Source organism: Carassius gibelio, chromosome A14 (genome assembly GCF_023724105.1).
Source record: "Carassius gibelio isolate Cgi1373 ecotype wild population from Czech Republic chromosome A14, carGib1.2-hapl.c, whole genome shotgun sequence".
Lineage (NCBI taxonomy): Eukaryota > Metazoa > Chordata > Actinopteri > Cypriniformes > Cyprinidae > Carassius > Carassius gibelio.
In genome coordinates this window covers 2,435,151-2,458,360 of record NC_068384.1, presented here as the reverse complement: position 1 = coordinate 2,458,360, position 23,210 = coordinate 2,435,151, and the positions used below count along the sequence as shown (strand labels likewise).

General features: G+C 38.2%; 1 protein-coding gene across 4 annotated transcripts in view; it reads right to left on the bottom strand.

Moving 5' to 3' along the window:
- The window catches only part of LOC128027234 (phospholipid-transporting ATPase 11C), a 54,513-nt gene extending 32,481 nt beyond the window's left edge, over positions 1-22,032 (bottom strand). For 3 of the 4 annotated variants that reach the window (XM_052614620.1, XM_052614622.1, XM_052614621.1), the window contains exon 1: positions 21,510-22,005. In XM_052614620.1, coding sequence (XP_052470580.1) covers positions 21,510-21,536 — 27 coding nt within the window. In that variant the 5' untranslated portion in view covers positions 21,537-22,005. Of the gene's footprint in view, positions 1-21,509 lie in introns of all 4 variants that reach the window. The other variant, XM_052614619.1, reaches the window with a different exon arrangement.
- Between the last annotated feature and the right edge of the window lie 1,178 nt (positions 22,033-23,210).

The window sequence follows — 23,210 nt, the reverse complement described above, 5'->3', positions numbered from 1 at the left end:
GGTTCCAGAGCTCAGGAGATTGAATCCACCTCCAAATGCCACCCGGTGTTAAGGAACACAGCCCAGGGCTTTAGAAATGAAAGCAAACATAGGCAGACCTGTGTAACATCTAAACAGAATTATAAGGGTATCAGGGCTGTGACGACGCTTGTGTGAGAGGGCTGCAGTTTCAGCGTTTCACAGAAAGGTCAATATTCTCTGTAAAAGTGAATGATTCAGTGAGGCCCTTTAGGTTAGATGCTTGCTCAGATACGGCCTCTTCATTTCATTAGTTACGCATCAACTACAGTCTGGCGATGGGTTAGGAAGAGGGGCCTTTGGGAGGGAATCCACCATGAATGACTCCACTGATAATGATTATTTGCCTGATGTCTTTGTTGTTTAGCACCTGACGGAATTAAGCAAATGGTAATGGCACAAAAAAAGCCTATTTCAGGGAAACTTAAAATGAAAGGGAAAATAGTCCAAAAATGTTTTCTAAGCTACAATTAGCTAGTGCCATGATCACTGGAAAATGGACACAAACATCCTCTGTCAATAAGCCCTCATTTAAAAAGAAATAGCAATTCTGGTTCAGATTCTAATTATACTGTATATGAAGATTTCAGCTCCCTCATGATTCAAATGTATCAATTATGTAAAACAAAATTAAATAAACACTCCGAGCCTCCTTTTTATATGACTTTTATGAGCTTCAATTTCCATAACGGATCACTCGTGAGTTTGAGAAAGATCCGTGAATCTTTTTGATGATCAGAATAAAAAGAATGAATTCCCTAAAATGAATTAGACAAAGTTCAGGCTATTTCTTTTTTGGAAAAAAGTAAATGAAAATAATTTAATTTGTTACTTAAGCACATATAACCTTTTTTTATGTAGCCAAAGCAAAACCAGACAAATGTGTTATTCCAAATCTGCACTTCTATATTCTATATACTCATGATTAGATTAATTTTACAATTAATTTTGAAAAAAAAAAGCAACCCACTCCCAGCCTCCCTTATATGACTCTCAAGAGCATCAATTTACATGAGACATATGCTTAAATCTTTTTTTTTAACTACATGCTAAAAACAATCCGTTTACTAAAAACATTTAGACAAAACTGGCCAGGTTATTGTGAAAAACAACATTTCATTGACGTTGCAATTTTTTTTCACGTCATTCTCTTTCGCCACATTCAATGAAAGAATCATTAACATAATGAAAAACATTCATTTCAGTAGACAGCAAACTACTTTTTAACCAGGTAAAACATTACAAATGCTGTACTTCTATTTTCTATACACTTCTATAATAAGCCTCATTTGCACACAAAGGAGGTGTTTCCCAGGAAGGAACAAAAATAACTTTTTAAATATTCATGGAGCAGCACTTCAACATCACATATGGTATGTGAAGATGACACCGGGCTCTGACACAGGCAACTGTTGAGTAAACTGGCTCCTCAGTGTCTATACCTCTGACAAATCAAGCAACAAGGCCTCTTAGCTAATTATTCTCACACTAGGGCTCATGTCACCAATCACAACACTAAAGAAATACCTAGTGATTCTAGAAAAAAGGGAAAACGGTTGTCAGGAAGCTGGATACAGAGGAACCCTTTGATTTATTACAGTGAAAAATGCAATGGAAAAAAAGCTGTGTAAAAGTTCAGTTCTGATAGTGATTGATTACTGTCCCGGGTTAAGAGTGCGGGTCAGTGAACCGGTGTTTTTAACTGAATCTTGCTCATCTTCTCTTGTGCGTCTTTCTCATTGGGAGTCATTAACCACAAGATCAACATTTCAGTCCTGTCTCAAGGTTACCTGCCAAGCAAACACTGACAGTCCTCAGTATAAAACTTAGTTACTCATCTACAGACAGAACGCAAGAGCAGCATCATTCTGTCGGAACAGACACGGACAGTAAAAAGAATACAAATCACAGGCAAAAATAAAAAAAATCAAACAGCATGAGAAAGAAATAAGGGTGGAGGACAGTACAGATAAGAAAAGTGCCATTGAACTGGTATCGATTTTGAAGGGAGTTCAGTGTTATACATAATGAGGGTCAGAATATAAGGCCCCGTTTCTTTTTTTCAAAGTGAGGGATACTCTTTTTAAAACTGCTTATTCAAGGCCAAACAATGGAGGTGCTAATGTAAGGAAAGGGAAAAAATGAACTATCTTTACCAAGTGTGACCTCGAATGGACATCAAAGAGTGCTGGGAAATATGTGATTTTGTAAGCAGTGCCTGAGATTGTGATTTATTTTCCAAAATGGTAGCTATGGGGTAAAGTGTGCCAATGGCTCAACCAACTTCGCATCCAAATGCAGGAAATACTATTACACTAGTCTTATCAACAAAAATTTTCATTAAAGAATCTGAGAGATTCTCCGTTCTCCTTGACTAGAGGGCAAATCAATAAGACGTGGCACAGTTTACCCCACTCTCCACTATTGTCTAAAGCAGTGAAGAATCAATAACACAAACATTGTTTGCTCAATCAAGACCCGACGCAACTGCCACATAATAAACATGACATTAGGGAACGGAGTAAACCGTATCATTACTATACTATAGCAAATAAGACTCTAAAGACATCATGTTTACAAGCTTTGAAATAAATGCGCAAACACAGCAGTGGTTCCAGGCCTCACCATGCTGTGATATCAATAGAAACATAAAGCAGCATTCAGCCTGTGCCAGCATTAGAGCTGCCAACCACTTACTCAGATGCAGACAGCTCACCACGTGTTAGAGGCCGACACTCACATCAAAAGAAAGCAGAAGAGTGCCATGACTGCAGAATGCCTAGTTCACCTTATTGGAAGAGCATTTCCTCAAAATTTTAACTGTGTCAGTATTTATACTTGTTTGTGTCATTTAATAACTAATTTGTTGCTATATTTCTTTTGATTGTGCAAAAAGAAAAAGAAAAAATCACTTTTAATGAATCGTTACAAAAACTAAAAAAAGGAAAGTTAAGAGGATAGATAGTTCACTGAAAAATGAACATTCTGTCATTTACTAGAGTTAGGCTGATAGAGCTCAGGTATATTTTAGAATAGAGTTCTAAATATAGTTGTCCATTATAGTTGTATAATTATGTTTTTGTGTAAAACTATGTAATTTCAGTGTTTATCTCCATTAATGCGAGTGGAGTATTCAATGTTAATGTGTAAAATCATTGTTTACTTTTCTCACGCCAGGAAAGAGAGTTCGTACGCATGGTCTAGAATGTCCGTATGGTGCATACATATTTACGGCAATTATTTTTTTTTTTATAAATCACGATACGTGTGGTGAAAATTGCATGCACATGTTTCTATGCCTATTTTGTGCATACACAGCATTTATAAACGAGACCACTGGACTTTTAATGGAGGGACAAAATCATTCAGTTGACTAGAAAAAAATACAATAAAATAAAAAGTGTTTAAACAATTAACATTGAACAACTAACTTGTTAAACTTTTTTCTGAGTATGTGCTAAAAGACTGACAAATGACATTTGCTAAGCTCACATTCAGAGGTGGAGAGTAACAAAGTGCATTTACTTGAGTACTTAAGTCGAATTTCTGTATAACTTTTTCTAGAAACGTATGACTTTAACTTATGACTACATTTGGAAGACAAATACCATAGTTTTCACTTCACTACATTTCTATCAAGGTCACCGAAGTAGAAAATCGTTACTATGTAGCAGACACCATATAATCACTTTTGTAGGGTTATGTGAAGTGATTTCCCAGCATTTTTTGAACACTGACCGGTTGCAAAAAAACGTATACAAATTACATTTTATTGTTATTAGAAACAATATAGACGAATTATGCAAAATTGTGTAAATTAATATTACCTATAAAACCCACAAAATAACTTTTGTTCATCTCCTAACAAAACACAACAGGCATTTGACTTGGAAGCAGCACTGCACAAATCGTTCTGTGTATGACATCCAAGAATCGCAAGAGCAATTAGAGGGCATTTTTAAGATTTGATGTCAATTAATGATGTCAATCTCGCTGTTGACAAAAAAAAAAAAGAAAAGAAAAAGGAAACTTACTTTTTGTACTTAAGCACTTCTAAAAGCAAGTACCTTTTTTTTTTTTTTTTTATAAATAGTCTGCAATTTCACACAAAGCTACCTTTGATAAATGGACAAACCACAGATTGCAGAGTCATGGCTCATGATTCCCATGCCTATTTATGCTTTTAAGGCTTTAGATTTTATTTCCCCCAAAAAAGGAGGCTTTCTGACAAAACTGCCTACCGGAGTTGCTCCTGCTACCCAGGCGCCCGGAACTGTAATGAATATTCTGATTAAACGTTTTAAAGTTGCAGGAAAACACAGAGTCAGCTTCTGATGGAATAACTCTCAGCAAATGACTGATTGCATTGCCGTTGAGCAATGGGATGGGAAACTGTCTGTGATATATCACTTTTAAATACACTTCCTGAACCCTAAGCTGTTGCACCTCACATTCAGTGTTTCTCAGCAGTAAATAAAGAATGGATTGAAAGATGAAAGAGTGATAGCGAGACCTCTATCCACCACACTGCTGTGCATGCAATAACAGCTGATTTAACAATTGATTGCTGTAAATCATATCATTTGTCTCTGTGTCTGGCAGGAAGGCATGGTGCAGTTATAATTAGCAGCACTTGCTAAGGCAAGCATCACTATTACAACTGCTAATACTTAAAGACATGAATAATACCTCAAGTCGTACTGCTGTTTTATTACTCATCTACGCAACTTGATTTATGATTTTTTTCCATGGTGGATATTAAAACAATGAGTGTCATATCTAGTCACCAGAATTAGGGGGAAAAAATATATAAATCTTTTTTTTTTTAACTAAATCTTCTGTTATGGTCTTGTCTCTCTCACCTCACTCTTCTTGTCATTCAGCTTGACTCACTCTTCTCACTTGATAAATTAAACCGCTGCTGAACTGTGACGCGACGCTGCATTGAACAGCCGCGTTCACTTTTTGATTTTAGTGTCTGTTCTCTAACTGAACCAAATTATTTTTATTACTATAAAAATCAGAAAGACAGTTGGAGGCAGTGCTGCGGTGGGCAAGTAACAGTCCACACTGACTATCACAGCAAGCCTACATAGCAACCTTCTAAATAACACTCCAAAGACCTTAGCCACCTCCCACATCATTACAGCTTTGTGGTAGAGACTTCTGCATAGGCAAGCAACACTCACATGTTCACAGAAAATGCAGAAATGCAGTTTTGTATCTTCTTTATGTGAGCAAGCAGACTCAAAGAAACACCAAAATTGAGTCTCTCCGTAATATTCAACTCCTTTGAAATGTTTGATGAACAACACAGTGACGTTGAAGTTCAAAAGAGAACGTTTCTAGGAGACCAATCTCTCATCAGGCACATCTCAGATCATCTAAAACAAACAAAACCAGTCAATAAACCATTCACATTTCCAACTTGAATTGTATTATGCTTTGATATGAACACATAAGAATCCTTATGCATTTATAATACAGAACCCCAGTGGTCAGAGAAAGTGACCAGTGGATGAAGTTGATGGCACCTGTGACGAGAAAGTCCTAGTGAAGGTGAAGCGCTGAGATTTGGCTGTATGTGACAGATAAACTCAGTGTTCAATTTCATATAATTTCACAATAGCAGGCCAAAATCTGTTCTATTTTTAAAACACCCTCCGCATCAGAACAGGAGGCGAGCTGCAGTTTGGACACCCTCGGAGTTAAATTAATAATAATAATAATGGAAAGAGTACAGCACAGCTGTAAATCTACCACAAGCAGACTGTTCTTGAAAAGCATGACCAAATGACCAACGAGTTAAAATCTTCAGATTGGAGGATAAATCAACAATCATGTCATACGACATCTCACCTAGAGTCTGCCAGAAGGCACGTGACGGATCTGAAACTTGCTGAGAGAGGTTCCTATGGTCTTGTACGCTTTTTGGCCATCAGATTGAACACTGCACTTTCTTGAGAGGCAAGGAGGCTTCGCATCAGAAGGCATTGGAGAGCCTGAAAATGCTTTTTAGAAGCATGATGATAAGAAAGACTTCTAATTTTGTGTTCTTCGGAAGGTGACAAGGCAAATATTTGGTTCACAGAGAAGGGGATTTCCTTAAAATGAACTTCCTTATTCTCTTGCCATGAGTGGATGCATGTTTGCATTTCAATAAGCTCTGAGGCTATCCAGAAATGCAGAGCTATCAGTCATACATCAAAGCCTGTTCTTCACCTTTTTTGAAAACCTGTACAAACCAGATTCCATGCATTACACAAAACAAAGATGGTGACAAACAAGGTGGTTTATTTACAGCCATATTCCACCTCTGACATTCAGAGCAGCAGGCAATCGATGCTAAGAAAACAGGGCAAGAAGGCAGGACGTCAAAGTGACGGCCTGAGAGCAGAAGAACAGGCTCAAGTCAAGTGTGAATGACTGATGGAACAATGAGCTTCTAGATACTCCTCAAAGTGGATCTCAGTGGAGATCTCGTGGCCCAGGGCTGATGAGATGCTACACATGACCGCCAGCCCTCTCCTGTAGTAGCAACCACAAACAAATGGCAAAACAAATGGTCTACTACTGACTTTGCATATTAATTTAAATACTTGAAAATGCAAGGAAGTCTTATCTGAGAAGCCAAACACTGACAGTGGGAGACACTGGTCGCCCGAGGAACAAGACTGTTGCTACACTGAAAAAGGACCTAGTAATTAACAGCACTGATAAAAAAAATAAAAAAAAAAAGCTGAATGTTTAAAATAACTGCTCAGATTTAGAGACTTGGAGTAAAGTGCAAGGGGCTTTTGAAGGCTGTATTAAACCATACAACACCCGCTGACTGCTCTCAGCTCATGACCTGATGCTAACAGCTTATGTTAAGTTGAGTGAGTCCAAAAGAAATCCAAACCACTTTCTTCCTACATAGAGTTTGTCGATTCCTAAAACTAACAAAATCAGTCATAAGGATCAATAATGTCTTCACAATTACGGTTTCAAATGCTCTTCAATAAAATATTAGAAAATTTAATATTTTCAAATTTTTAATAAAGGGCACCTTCTATGTAAAAGAACTTGGGTGCCCTTGAGCAAGGCATCGAACCCCCAACTGCTCCCCGGGTGCCGCAGCATAAATGGATGCCCACTGCTCCGGGTGTGTGTTCACAAAGTGTGTGTGTGTTCACTGCTCTGTGTGTGCGCACTTCGGATGGGTTAAATGCAGAGCACGAATCAGCCAAGTATGGTGACCCATACTCAGGAATGTCACATCATTTAAAGATGACTTTTAAAATAGACAGAAGCAGGACTTGTAAGGAAACATACCAGTACACTAAAAGAAAGTCCCACACTTTAACACAGAAAATTTTTTATTTAAATGTGAAAAATGTGGGCTGCACTCACTATGCCGGTTCTGTGCTTTAAAATAGTGATGAAATGCTCAACAAGCTTAAAGCCAAAAAAAACAAGCTATCTGACTACAGTTTCACTGTAGTTATGCAAGGGAGAGCAGAGTTCCCACAAATCAAAACTAAAACCCACATTATTTCAACATCAAGCCTACATTTACACAGCTAAATTAAATTATCTGTCTGGCACAGAACATCATTTAATTCAGATTGAGCTTTCATAGACAAAACATTTTTTTTAATATGAAATGCATCAAGTAATATCAACATCATAAGCCTTACTTTAGGACTTCAGCTGCTGCTTCTGCACGTTCTGTGCATTACCTGATAATAAACATGAATAGAAGGCTCATCCACCTTCATTCATCACGTTTTATACTGGAAGTAGTCACCACAAAGTACAGCAAGATCCCACAATTCCTTGTGGTACTGACTCCCAAGTAGACTTGCTGCGATAGACAGTGTTGACGGTGTAACCGGTTTTAAGCAGCAACACCGATTACATTCCTTTCCCACCGTGACACCGTCCCCACCGTCGTTTAGATTTTTTAAAGTATTCGTTTTTTCGTCAAAATTTATTTGAATTAAGTAAAAATAATTCAAATTTAGTTTAAAAGAAAGCAGAAACTATCATTAAAAACTGAACTCAGCTACAATGCTGCGTGTCAAGAGAGTCACATCACAGATCAGCATCACCGCGTCATCTCTCTGCCTGTGCTGCATCTCATTAAAGAAAAAACCGGCATCATATCTATTTTAGATGAGGAATATGAAGCTCTGCCAGAAGAAAGCCGACAGCTCATGCGCAAGACAATATTCCTGGACCCGCACTACCGGGATGACCATGACCCGAATGTTGAAGAGACGAAGCGGTCATCCTCGCTAGGAAAGCGCAGTCAACGTGAGAGAAGAGGGATATCAAAATGAGGAGGAAACCAACATAGAGTCGCAGCCCCCCCCAAAAACAATTTGCAAGCACTTGTCAATTATGTAAGCTAAGCTCATTTTGGAAGTTTTCCTTTTGCATTCATTTCTTATTTATAAGGTTTTATCTTATTTAAAGGCTATTTCGTTTACCCCATTACACTTTACAGTCAGTGCTATCATACAAATTCTACATATGTCACATTTAATGTCCAACTATAAATATTTCAGCAAAATGTTCGCAATGGAATAATTGCGCAGCGGCACTCGTTCAACACTATGGAGATTTAGCGGAGAATCGCGAAAGCAAAAGCTCATGCACTTCTGACAGCAAAATGCGAATACTTGCATTGGTCTTTTAACATTTACAGAGGGAGAATATACATGTGAAAAGTTATGCATTAAGGAAAACTGCACATCTCAAACACATTAAACAGTGCTTCTCTGTCAGCCTCACATGCAACCTGTCTGTCAGAGCATCTGGCGGGGCGAGCGCGAGCTGCTTTGAAATAAAACTATAGAAACTATAGGCTACTAGGGGAGAAATAAAACACAGAAATTATTTAAATGCAAAACAAACACCACACACAGCTATTGACTGACCACAAACAGGAATTATAACTCATTTGCTTCATTTTTTATTCGTTACGATCTTGCCGTTTTTTTTTTTAAACAATTAAATTTTGGGCTAAATGTGTGTTGTAATGCAAGGGTTACTGAACATGTACAGAGTAAAATATTACTGAAAATTGATTAGTAATGCCTTACATTACTGCGTTAAAGCAAAAAGTAAAGTTACTGTAATGCATTACTTTTGTAATGCGTTACTCCCAACACTGTTCAAAAGTGAAAGTATAACCCGCACGCATTTATAAGCTATTTAAAAGCAAAAAAGCGAGGAAAAGATACCAGTATTACCGGTGTTGTCAGATGTCGATTAACCGGTGGGAAAATTTCCTCACCGCGGTAACCCTACTCTCAAGTCTTTTATTCTCCATCATGTGCAGAATACAGGGTGGCACCAGGAGGATATTAATAGCACCCTGACACTGTGAGGTGAAGACTGGTAGTGAGAGAAGTCTGAGCAGCGGTGCAGCAGTAGACACATTGTACTGTGGACTGGCCTATATTAAGTTGGCCTCACTGACAGAGAGACGAAAAAAGGACAGACAAGAAATAGAAAGTAACTTAACTACCTCTGGGTATTCTGGTTGTTGCAAGCTCAAATGATGAGTTTTCACCGATGGCTTTTGGAAAGTGAGGACAATGCTGATGGCGTTTTGTTTTTCAACTGAAATTATATATAGATGTGTTCCCAAATGTTTGCTGGAGACAAGCCTGTTCTTGCTCTGAACTGCAAGTGAAAAATGGTCTGTAGTTGCTTGGCTCAAGCCCAGTTCTCAGACGGAGTCTGCAGAGACATGCCAGATTACGGAGGGATGTGAGAGAGGTTAAAGTTTAAGGAAAGGCTAAGGGAAAGAAAACAACAGGAAGCCACGGTGCTGTTGTCTTGCAAGAGAATGTGATGTGATGACAGCTTGCTGTCAGTGAGAATAGGAACCGGTTTATGAACATTATTAAGATAAGTCATCATTACATTCATTAATCATCATCACAGACATTGTTTCACTTTAAAAACAACACGAAAACAAACTCTATTACTATTTATTTTCTTAATGTCCCTTGTAATATACGATTTACCATGTAGAAAATGTTATTAACCTGTACTTTTCTCTTTTGTAATAATATCTGAATCTGATCGTTCAAAAAAGGCATTTTGCAGTTAAATGTGTATAATAATGATTTCAATTCATTGTCTGACACAGTTGATTTCCTGCATAACTGTGCAAGTTGTATGCTTTTATCACTCCACAAATTCTTCTCACATAATAAAATAGTTTAACTCATATCAATCTCATATCCATTTATTAATCCATTTTTGTACTCATGTAATAAGCAGTAAAAATGTACAATCAGCCAATCATTAACAAAAAATAAAGCCTGACAGTGTGCATTCTCTCATACAAGTATCAGCATACCCATACACATCCAATCAAAAGTCCTGTTGTAGACTACTTCCCTCTGCATATTCTCATAAAAGGTTAAAGGAGCTATGAATGCGGTTTCATGTTGTCTTTAAGGGCATGTCGAAAAAAAATCTGAAACATGTTTTACAACTTGGTCTGTAAACCACAGATGCCTAGGCTTTGAAGCTGCTATTAATCTTTTTAACAAAATTACAGACAAGTGTTTCTTGATTAAGGCTTTTTAAACAATAATGACAACAAGACAGAGTAATGTTATCAATTAAAATATTCAAATCATAAAGTTCACGAAAATATGATGAGAAGAAAAAAATATGATGTTCAATGATGTTCATATGATGACAAAAATGTACAAATAATTAATAATAAAAAAACTAACTGTACTATATTGGGAACTAGCCCACTTAAAAGCGCAATATGTAATTTTTCTGCTTTAAAAATAGCAGAAATCACTATATCTATGTTATATTTTTTTTTGTTGTTGTGTACTTACATCATCCCGACAGTTTCCACGAACTTTCAAATCCGGAGAAAATTATAGTTTAATTAAAAGACACGGCACGTTTCTTTATTTCCGTTTTGTCGCCCGTCTATGGCGTCATATAAACTTTGACCCCTCTAGTTTATCTAACTTCCTGCGGAACTGCCAAATACAAAGGTGAACAGAAACAAAGACGAGACGAAGAAGAAAAAGTAGTAGCCTTGATCGAGACGATTATATTTTATATTTATATTGTTTATATTCGTATTTAAACCTCAATCAGTAACTAAGTTATGGATCATGATTATGCTTTGCCTGCACCTCCTGTGAAGCGCAAACGCACGTGTGAAATAAATCACCCGAGATGGTTTTGGGACAAGAGAAGCAACAAGACACGGGTAAATATTGGAGTTGCATTTCCAAGATAGAGAGAGCTTCGTGACAAGCTGAAACTACAGAGAGATGCCGAACTCGCTTGCATTCTGATAAACAGGTATGCATCCATTCAGTTAACTGTATCTATCCGTATATTTTGTGAAACGATGATGTCTTGTGTAAAACGCAGACGGACTAGCTCTCATGTAAATCTACATTTGTTCTATATCTAGCTGAATAAAGTAGCTTCAAATGCAGTTCTCTAACTTGTTCTATATCATAGTATAACGTAATTATAATTATTAACGAAAGGTGACCGTGTTTTTAACATATATTACTACTAGCCAGATGGAATATTGATTTGATAGGGGTCTCATAATTCATATAGACGGTTTCATCGGGCGCACGGTCGTGTATATCGGTCTGGCTGCGGTGCCTTCTACAAACGCAGTTAAAGGCAAGGTGATGAGTAGACTGAAGTTGGGCTCAGGTGTAGTGATCGACCGATATTGGTTTTTTATAACCGATACCGATACCGATTATTTGTATGTTTATGTACCCGATAACCGATATGCAGAACCGATATTTATTTACTGTTATACTTCTGTTTCTGACAATTATTACAACACAAATGAGCTGAAAAAAACATTTTATTTATAACAATCACTCCCCCCTTGCATACAAAAAAAAAAAAACATTCTATAATACACAAATAAATAGAGGGGTCTGAGTCCAAAAAATTTAAGCGCACTGTTACTAAGTGTCTTTGTTTTAAAATAAAAGCTTTGATGAGGTAAAAAAATAAAAACAGGTAAAAAAATAAAGCACAAAAATGATTCTAACATATTGGTGGGGGCGGGAGGGCTATATAGGAGTGCATAGCTATTTACTCCCAGTTAAGCAGAACTAGGTTTTAGTGTAGAAAACAGAGTCTTTCAGCATTCTGCCCTGTAAGCCTGCTTCCTTCAAAAATGTCATGCAGTGGCCGTGCTTGAGGCTTCCTGATCATCAACCCAGTCAGGTGCTGAGCAATATGAACGAACTTTTTTTCCCGAGACTATATAAAGTTAAACAGCACTTGTCAGTTGGCATTTTATGATCTAGATTCAATCTAACGTTAGATCATGAAATGCCAACTGACAAAGTGCTGTTTGACTATAATTTAATCAACCGCGATCGCGCATGGAGATAATAAATAATTAATTTCCACAAAGCGGTAGCCTATATGTGTATTAGCTAAATAATTGTTATGTAGTAAATGATAATATAATCTAGGGTGTTTAAACAAGATAATCTTGTCAAAAGTTTCATTCAGTGGCATTGCTTGAGGCTTCCTGATCATCAACCCAGTCAGGTGCTGAGCAATATGAACGAACTTTTTTTCCCGAGACTATATAAAGTTAAACAGCACTTGTCAGTTGGCATTTTATGATCTAAATTTAATCTAACGTTAAATCATGAAATGCCAACTGACAAAGTGCTGTTTGACTATAACTTAATCAACCGCGATTGCGCATGGAGATAATAAATAATTAATTTCCATAAAGCGGTAGGCTATATTTATATGTGTATTAGCGAAATAATTGTTATGTAGTAAATGATAATATAATCTAGGGTGTTTAAACAAGATAATCTTGTCAAAAGTTTCATTCAGTCGCCGTGCTTAAGCCTCCAGATCATCCGTCAGTTGCTAAGCAACATGAACAAACTTCTCTTCTAGACTAATGGTGAGCAAATACAACAGATAGAGAATTAAATTCAACGCTTTTATTTTCAACATGCACTCATTCATGTCTGTTTTATTTAATTCATGTAAAGATACGTCTTTATTGGGGCAGGACATGATGAATTACACTACGTGACTCAATGAGTTCGTCTCAATTGTTTAGAAACAAGCTGCATAAATTAACTATATCAGGAATTTATGTCTCAGATCTCATTTGTGCATGTTTGTTATGTTAAATAAAGTTGATTAATTAAAGCAAACCAAGTAGAACATATATTTACCTGTGCACTGAGTTGTTGTTGACTGATCTCCTCAGACACCCGGGCTGCAATGGCGGAAATCTCAAAACGGCCACAAGATGGCGCCGTAAATCGGCGAATCCGATATTACAAAACCGATACCCGATTATGGAAAAATGCTTAAATATCGGGAAAAATATCGGTAAACCGATACATCGGTCGATCACTACTCAGGTGGTTGTGCTGCGGGGTGTGTTTCCCATACATTTATTTATTTTTGGAGACTCGCCACAATTTTAAAACTGATCTTTTTTCAAAAAGGCTTCATTGAATAAACACGAGTAACGTTACTTACTACACGTTTAATAATAATAATTCCTTACATTTATATGTTTAAATATCAAAACGAGGCACAGGTGTTTTTATATCGCTGTATTTCTGAAGGAAGACTTGCATGTTATATGCCTGATAGCAGCGTATGAGCGTACCAGCTCTGCTTCGTTTACAGCTGTTACTGGGGAAACCTTTATTTCTCACGCTTTATGTCTATGCTTTAAAACATCTCATGTTGGCAAATAATGAATTTGCATTTTCATTAAGTCCACCTGATCCACGCAGCAAACATTTTGCTGCGTGTATCTACTCTAGAGGGACTTAACTGTTGTTATTGATTCTATTTGGAAGTCTACCGGAAGTTAAGTTAGGTCCACAAAAGCGCTTATGCGCAGTAACGTTTGTTTATGTTGTTGCCTTTGAAACCGTCTCTCCGTTCGAAAAGACTAATTCTAACTAAGTTAGAATGAGTGAGGAATGATAGGGAGCGACAGAGCGCGTGTTCCAATGAACAACAACTCCCATGAGCGTTACGCTCTTTCCCGACGTCATCAAAGTACATCTAATGTTATTATTTTGATTGAGTGATCCCTGGTGGCCAAAAATTCCATATTGTACGTTTAAGCTAAAAGAGCTGAACATGGGTAAACTGAACCACTTGGCCAACTCACTGAAACGTATTCTATACGATATATATATATATATGAGATGAAACACACTTAATTTGAACAAATTAATGCAACAACAAAAATGTTCACTTTGTAATTGTAAGGCTTTCAGGAAAGTCTTTTCAGGAAACCTCACACATAAAATAACAAATTATGATATAAACACTACAAGATGACTACTTTAAAGTGTATAGTGTAAAATACTTCATAGAAGCAATACAGAACTCTCTTCGGCTGGCATGTCAGAGGGATAATGGCTCCATGGCTTTAATTAAGGTACTATTAGGGCTGCACGATTATGACATTAACCATAATCATTGCTTATTCCATTGAAATTGTAATTGCGATTATTAATTACGATCATCACAATTTATATTGAATGATGTTTATACTTTTGTTTGATGCAACTGAATGCCGCATTTTATGTGAAAATAAACAAGCTGAAAACACTAAATGAAAAACTTTTAGTGCTTTTCTACGGTATTAAGCCTCTAATGTCAACTATACATAAGATTGGTTTCTTCTTTAAATTATAAAAACTTAAAAATATGAATGGTATTATGTTACACTAAAACTAAAATTAAAATAATGGGGAAAAAACTCTTATTCAGCATGCCGAATAACATAAGTGGACTTTGAATGATTAATTGGCATTTTGAACAATTGCGTAATTGTGGCACCCATAATTGTAATCACGATTAGAAATTCGATTAATTGTGCAGCCCTAGGTACTATCATGTCTTCTTCTTTGTATGGATAAGCTAATCAGTTTGACTGCACTGTGGCTTTCATCCCAGAGAGCGAAAAAGAGGGGGAGGCGGAGGGGCAGAGGAAGAGTGATGGGAAAGAGGGAGTCGTTCTAGCTACTGTTCAATGGCGGATATTTGCATCTAAATGCTGACATGCCGAAAAATCTCTGCATCTCAGCTCTTATGGCTCTGATGCCATTATCTTTTATTTTATATTTATCATCACTGACTGTAATTACTATTCAGTTAATTACAGCAAATTTTGTTTGAAGGGACAGAGAAAAAGCTAGCTGTCAGAAGGGCATAAAAGCAAAAGGAAACTAATGTGCACCATACGGTGCACCCAGGTTGCTGAGGTGGCAAGCGGTTTGAGCTGCAGGGCCACGGCTCCGCTCGTGAGCTAAGTAAAGATTAATTTCTCTCCCTGCAGTGGACTGATGGGAAAGCTACAGCGTGGGCTCATCTGGTTCTCATCGAAGCCCGTTATTTAACCAGGAACTCTGAATGTGTGCGCGGGTGTGCATCAAAGCCAGTTAATGGGTCCATTTGCTTTTTCTGGTATAAGTGGAAAGTATCTCTTTTTTTTTTTTTACCTGTAGAAGCAAAAGTACCAAGAAACACTAACATTTCACTCTCACACACTTAGACTTTTCATTATTCTCTTCACACTGCTGCGCGAATGTTCTTGGAATATTGCCGGGAGCTAGGGAACAACACAGGGAATCTCAAGATGAGGTTTTATAAATATATGGATGACAGGAATGCATTTCAAGTCCACAAGCCTTGGTGACGATATACAGCTGGGAAGGGAGGATTGCTGTGAGGAGAATTTTAAAAACGAGCCACGTAAATTATTTAAAATGACAAACTGAGAATTCAGCCTTGCTTTTAGAGAAAGGCCCAGACGCTTCTTGATCTCCAACGGCCTCGCTGTGGCAATCAGACTCTTGAAAGCCTGTCTATTATACATGGAAGGTAATGAAGGGACACAACAGGTAGACCTGCACATGCACTTCCACTGCCTTTCTGCAATCTGCTTTCTGCACTGTTTTCTCTCACCCATCCTAACTCAGATGGGATGTGGGGTTCAGCCTTGTGCGGCTGGCTGCGTTTTCATTATGGGGAGCCAGAGTGCAGAGAGAGAGAGAGCAAGAGAAAGAGCAAGAGGGAAAGTAGTAGTAGTAGTCAGCATAAGCATTTCTGTCTGCCAGCCAGTTCAGGAGGGACAAGACAAATGGCAGCAAAATGGAGCAGGACTCTAATCAATACATGGCTCTCCTGATGAAACAAGGTCAATAAATCACTGGCCCAGGCAGGCCAATGTGAGCCCCTCACCCCTCCAGCACTTCCTCCGAAAAGTCCATCGCACCATCAACATGGTTTTCATCGGTAGAACTACCGCTGCAACAGGTGGTCAGTGATGATTAGGGGCTGTTTGCGATGGTCAGGTGGCTGATCTGAAATGGAGATTAAAGTTCTAGCAGAGGATAATTTCTAGGTGGTCAAAACAAATGAAGCAAGATCTTTTACTTGGTGAAGGTACATGGTCACTGGGCTAGCACAAAGAGCAGCTCACACCAAATACCAGAGACAAGGCTAGCGCTAATCTGTTTTTATTAGACGGTGTACTGTATTGTCCAAGCATTATTTGTGTGGTAAAAGAATAAAAACCCAAATAATAGTTTGTAATTGTTAAGCACTTCCCATTATATTATACTGCGACCGAGTGCCAACCTCCTGCTCTCTCTCGTGAAGCCAATAAGGAAGTGACTAAAACTGTAAGTCATCGACTGGCCGGTTGAGGCTGGCTGCCAAAGGGAGTCAGTCCCATAGACTCCCCATGTTAAAATGGCCAACTTTACAACAGAAAAAAAACATGTTTACAGCCTGGTGCAAAAATTATTTTGGTCTAAATATCTAATTTTGCCGTTCATGACAACTGTGAGGGGGTGAATTTTTTTTTAACTCATCCGTTTAAATTATATTAAGACTTAAATGTCTGCATAATTAAGGGCGTGGCCACTTGAGTGACAGGTGGTTTGCCGCTGCTGACACTGCAGTCGCGATAAGCGGGCGTGGCTTCAGCAACTAGCTGAACAACCTTTTTTGCCCATTTTCGATTGTCCAGGAGAGTGTCGCGGTGACGCGCTACCAAGATGGCGGCAGCCCGCTCTGCACACTTTGAGCTTCAACTACGTCCATGTTTTTAAACATTCTATGACTGCGACGCTGGACGGTTTGATGCACAGGCTTAACAGGCTACCAGAAATTGGTGCCAATTCCAGTGAAAATTCACAGTTCTCAAAATGTAATACGAGACAGCAAAACTAATGAGCTATTGAACAATAATTATAAAATGTATATTTGAATACAAATATGAACAAATTTAAAAAAGACATAACTATTACTCATCTAACAAAACTTCAAGTGTTCTAACAACAGTATGAAGTATTCCACTTAACATAATAATGAAATACAACTAATGAAGTACAGATACTTAATTTGCCTTTATTGAGTGATTATTAAATGTAATTATATCTACAAAAAATCTATATATTGATTCAGTGCTGACAGAAAAGCACACCTGTTACAATTAATTAGCCGTTTCTTTTTGTTGTTTTTCTTGTTTCACAATCTTATATTCATAATGAATATATATAAATATACATAAGGTTCCCATACTAACAGTTTACAGCATTCACACTGTGCATGTAAGCATTGCTTCAACGCAGAAGAAGTTCTGAAGCAAGTCATATTTTGCAATATAATATTTGCTAATATATAACCTTATGATCAGAACTGCAGGAAAATGTGTCAAATCAGATTTTTTTTTAATCATGATTTTGATCATGTCAATTTTTGCATTACAGTCTAAACACTAACACACTGTAGATGAATGAGTAAAAGACCTTATGCACAGATTCAAAATTAGCACACATCTGATTTCCACCTGTTTACACTCACTTGAGACACAATCGACTGGGTTTATGTTTACACCTCGTAAAGATGGGCATTTGACAGATCCCACGCACACAGCCACATTGCCTGGGGAGCGAGGGCTCCTCACAGAGAACATGCACACACACGCATGAGTGTTGGGTGGGCTGTCTGACAGCGGCTGCTTTCCAACACCAGGTTCCCTGAGGCAGGCAACGTCTGTTTATGATGCACTCCTGCATCACCCGGACACCCAAAAACATCCTTTGTAGGCACAGCCAGACGGCCGACTGATTAGCAGCTAGGACACACCACAGTGGAAGCAGCGGAGTGGAGCAGGACTGAGTGGCCCTTGCATGACAGTTCACCTGACTACTCAGGCAAAGCACGGACAAGACAGACAATGACGAGGTGTACTGAAAGCCCTTGCTTGGTTCAAAACTTGTTTAAAACAATACCAAAGAAACTCGGCAGTGAGGGGATGTCCTTAAAATTTGAGGTGCTCTAAATTACCTAGCTTGCACACCAAGGAAAAAGCTGGAGAGCATATTGATGATGCACATGCAAGCTTTCAATATCCCAGAATTCTGTGGGCCTTGTGCCAGCAATAGTGCTGAGGGACTCTGGTTAGCTTTAAAGCCAGCATGAAATGAAAATTCACTTTATCTATTTTGTAAATGACTTTTATACCCTGTTGGTAATGTCATCCATGCATAGGCTTCATTCTTTTACAAAACAATAAGTCATAACTCAATCGTCCAATGAAAGCATCTTCTCCCTGGTGATGTACACCAGTCTAATCCATTTAGTCTGCTTAATTGGGTCAAATTAATTTGGGTGCAACGCCCACATCTCAAAATCAAATCAACCAATTCCTCAACCTAATATTTTTCCTTTTCTGATAATTAGTTTCACTTGGATGTACGTCACAATAGGAAAGGAAACATCTGTCACTACTTCCTTTCCATAGCAACTTTAATCTGAAGGAAAACAGCACTACAATGCAATTAGAAAAAAGACGCAGCCTGACGGGTCACCAGGGTTTGAATCCGGGTTCCAGTTATTTCCCACACATTCTCCCACCCACCCTTTTCATGTGTTTCCTGTTGTTGGTGAAGATGAAGGATTTACCATGAATAAGAAGTGACAGCACAACATAGAGAAATCCAGTCAAACGGGGCCTGATGTACAGTTGATGTTTCAAAAACTACCCTGAAGTCTAACTGCAACAAATCAACTCTGTTTATTCAGAGAACGTCTGTGAATAAGGTTGTGCAATCAATATTACTTCAATCATGATCACAATTTCTGCTTATGATTAAGCAATAGATTAGCCCACTGATTATTTATCCTGAAAATATGTACTATAAATAATTGGGAATATCAAGTAAACCATTATTGTGCAGCTCCGAGTACATCTTGTACTCCGGCATCAGCATTTAACACTTGAGCAAAGCAACTCTGTCAGAGAACTACAAACAAAAGTACATTCCTGTAACAGCTAGCACAACTTTTTAACGAATTTCCAAGAATACAGAGCTAGCAGCACATCAACTAAAGATTCCTGCTCATATAGATTACACAGACTTTGACTTTCCAGTACACAGTTGTCCAATGTCTTCTAATGAGATGCTGCAATAACAATAGTGTCTGCATCAGTGAAAACAGGTATGGCGGCCAGGCAAACGTTATTTATGATCCATACAAAAACATAGCAAATCCCAAAGCTGGGCAAGAGAATGTTGACTTGAGTAACGTTACAAGACCTGTGAGAATATCAGATCTTGGTTTCATTATATTGGTCTATTACTGCTGGTATCTATAGCATTCACACTGCCAGCATTAAAAAAATATATATACGACGGAGACTTGGTTCTGTTTAACTGTTGTTAATCTTGGCAATGCAGTCAAGAATGGAGGCGGATGAATGCTAGCTTGCAGGGACTGGTTTAAGCGGAGAGCGGACTAAAATGACCGGAGAAGTCCAGAATACGTCACCTGAGAGAAGTCTGTTGTTTGCACTGCAAGATCCAGTTCTGACATTTTTATTTAAAAAAAAATTACGATGTAAAAATGAAACCGAATAAGACCCATAACATGCATTTAGAAAATAGAGTGAATTTTCATTTCAAACGGATTTTCACAACGAAAGATTTTGCATTACAGGAATGATCTAGGGATGACCTTCTTTAAACGTGACATAGCAATGCTTAATGGGGAGAATCTCCAAAAAATGCATGGCACGAACACAACATCCACATAACTGGCTGTGCAGTGGAGCGCAACAACATGTTCTGTGTGCATCTAAAGAAGCAACTTCTCAGAGAGGGGTTGCTGCACAGCTACTCGATTAGTTGAAGGCCTACTAGGCCTCTTTCCTTTCATGCAAACTATTTAATTTCAGGTACAAAAACATTATGAAGGGAATTAGGCAGTAAACTTTGACCAAAGTCTGGCTTATGCAAATAGTACAAGACTAAGAAAGAATGTGGTTTGCTTATACTCACCCAGAAATAACAAATGTTAAGAGTAGCATAAAATTAAGCAAACTAAGAGGCTTAATTTCATACAATCAGCATATTACATTACAAGACAACCGGTTCTGCTCTAACAGCCATATTTTAAAGGCACAGTGGCTTATTAATTTAAACTCCATGTTGTTCCAACCCTGAATTTAATTTTTTTTTTTTCATAGAATAATAGAGAATAATAACTGATGCTATCTCCTTTTGTTTTCAATGGAAGTACAAGAAAGTCATTCAGGTTGAGAGTGAAATGATAGAAATGATTTTTATTTTTGGTTGAACTATCCCTTGGAGCAGATGATGAATTCATTTGTAAGTGTGAATAACAACAATAATTGAAGCACAGATAAGGAGAATTTTGATTACAAGTATTCCCACCACAGCCTAAAACAGCTAAGACTAAAAATAGGCTTCATTTTAGACCCAACATTAAACTGGAAGAGCTCCTCCAGCTCTGCACTCATGTGGTATGAGCAGCATTACTGCATCACGTGCTCAAAGAAAGTTTACATACAACAACGAAGGGCATTAGGAAATTAATTATTGGATTCAAGTACAACACTTAAAGGGCTTAGCTTGCAAGACCGAGCAGTATTATTTGATTAACGATATCAGCTCAACTTAAAAAAAAACTGGCAGGACACATCCTGAACAAGCTGCCTAAAAACGATTATCTTCACCACAGCAAGAGAAGACGCCAAACCCTGGCTCTTCTAACCCTAGGTAACGTTAGCTAACTCAAAATCGTTTGAAACAACCATCATCTACACAAAAATATATTTAACGACTGCTAAAGCCCATAAACTCATGTATTGAATCGTTACATGTGCGTGGCACGACTGCACCACCTGGTCAGTGTTAACAGGAAGTTGACTGCATACCTCAACTAATTACAGCTTTGGTGGTGCTGAGACAAACTCGGAGCTTTCTGTAAGGTGGCTCAATAGCTTTTCAATAAACGCTCCACTTACGCAATATTTGAGAGATGCTTCGCGACATGCGCTCTGTGGTCAGCCTCAGGCTGATCATTACTTACAGACTCGATTACATGTTAAGCTGCGTTTAAAGTTACATGTAGAGTGCCATACGTACCAATCGGTTGAGCCTCCTCCGTAACATCTTGAATTCTTCAGCCTTCTTTGGTAGCTGAAGATACTATCGAGCAGCTGTTCCTTTTGTTGCGCTTGATGATGAGTAAGTTTGCATGTATGACGGCAAAATGCGCTATCTACTATTTAGCGATCTACTTTCTAACCTGCTTCCCCGAGCTATATGCAATGCAGCGGTGAAGCTACATCGTTTCCATATTAATTGAATCCTGTTCTCTCTAACCATTCGCATTCTCCTTTTTGGATACTTTGCATGGCGCTAATCGCGAGAGCTCCCCGCGCGCGGGGTTGCTTCACTCAGCGGCATCCTGTACTCTGTGTGCCCTGTTGCTGAGCCTCCAAATAATTCACCGCATTCGCCTCCCCGTGGTTGACGAACAGCACGCGACCAGAGATTCACAAGGTGGGGAGGGAAGTGATGGCGATCTCTTGAAGGTGCGGATTTCCACTCGTGTGCCGCCGCCCCCTCCTCGTTCAGATTCCTGTCAAACACATTTTACTCTTCTAACGCAAGAGACGCTACGACATCAAGCCCCGCCCCTCGGTTGCTGAGATGGTTTCTGGGATATGTATTTTTGTTGTGATTTTTATGTTTATTTTTTCATTTCCCAAATGTTCCGCTGAAATGAACGTTGGTGAAAGTCGTGAACATATTTTATTTCTAACGTTGATGTCATGGTCATTATAAGGTTATAAGGAAATACTATTTTTTTATTTTTATTATTATAGTATATCTTGGGACAAAGCAGAAAAAATATATATAACAAGGTCAAAGTTACAATGATCATTAATCATTAAACATTCAATATATTGAAATGCAATATATGTTGAAATATTAATAAATCTAATATAAAAACATGACATTTATTTTGCAATAAGCTAAAAGTTATTTAGTGTACTCTGTAGTATCATGAGACTCAATTAAACTAATTCACTGAAAGTGACACAGTATACGTAATAATTTGTCGTATGTTTAAATGCATTTAAAAAAAGACTAACGTATTTCATGTCGAAGATGTGATTCACTGTGTCAGTGGCCTAAATTATAACAGACAGTGAGTTGTATTGCAGATACATAGGCTACATGAGCCATTAATAACAGTAGCTAGGCTACGTGGTCCGTGGTCCTGTCTGGGATGGGATAAAATACATAAAGTTCTAATAATGGAGGTCCTCTCACCCCTTTACTTGGCTGTCTGCTTGTTGATATATTTTGTTATAGCACCACCATGTGGTAAAAATGTAGATTGCAAGCCCGTTTTTCTCTGTTATTTATTTATTTTAAATACAAAATGTACACACATGTACACCTCAACACAAATGACTGCACCTCTAAAGACCCCTCTGTCAAGCTCTTGAAGTTTGCAGATGACACCACAGTCATCGGCCTCATCCAGGACGGAGACGAGTCTGCTGATAGACAGGAGGTTGAGCAGCGAACATGCTTAAAACCGTGGAGATGACTGTGGACTTAAGAAGAAACCCCCCTGCTCTTCCCCCACTCACCATCATGGACAGCACATTAACGACAGTGGGGTCATTCAGGTTCCTAAGCAGAATCATCCCTCGGGACATTGACATTTCTCATTGTGAAAAAGGCCCAGCACTTCCTTCGTCAGCTGAAAAAGTTCAACCTGCCACAGGCACAGAGTTCTACTCAGCTGTTACTGGGTTGGTTCTGTGC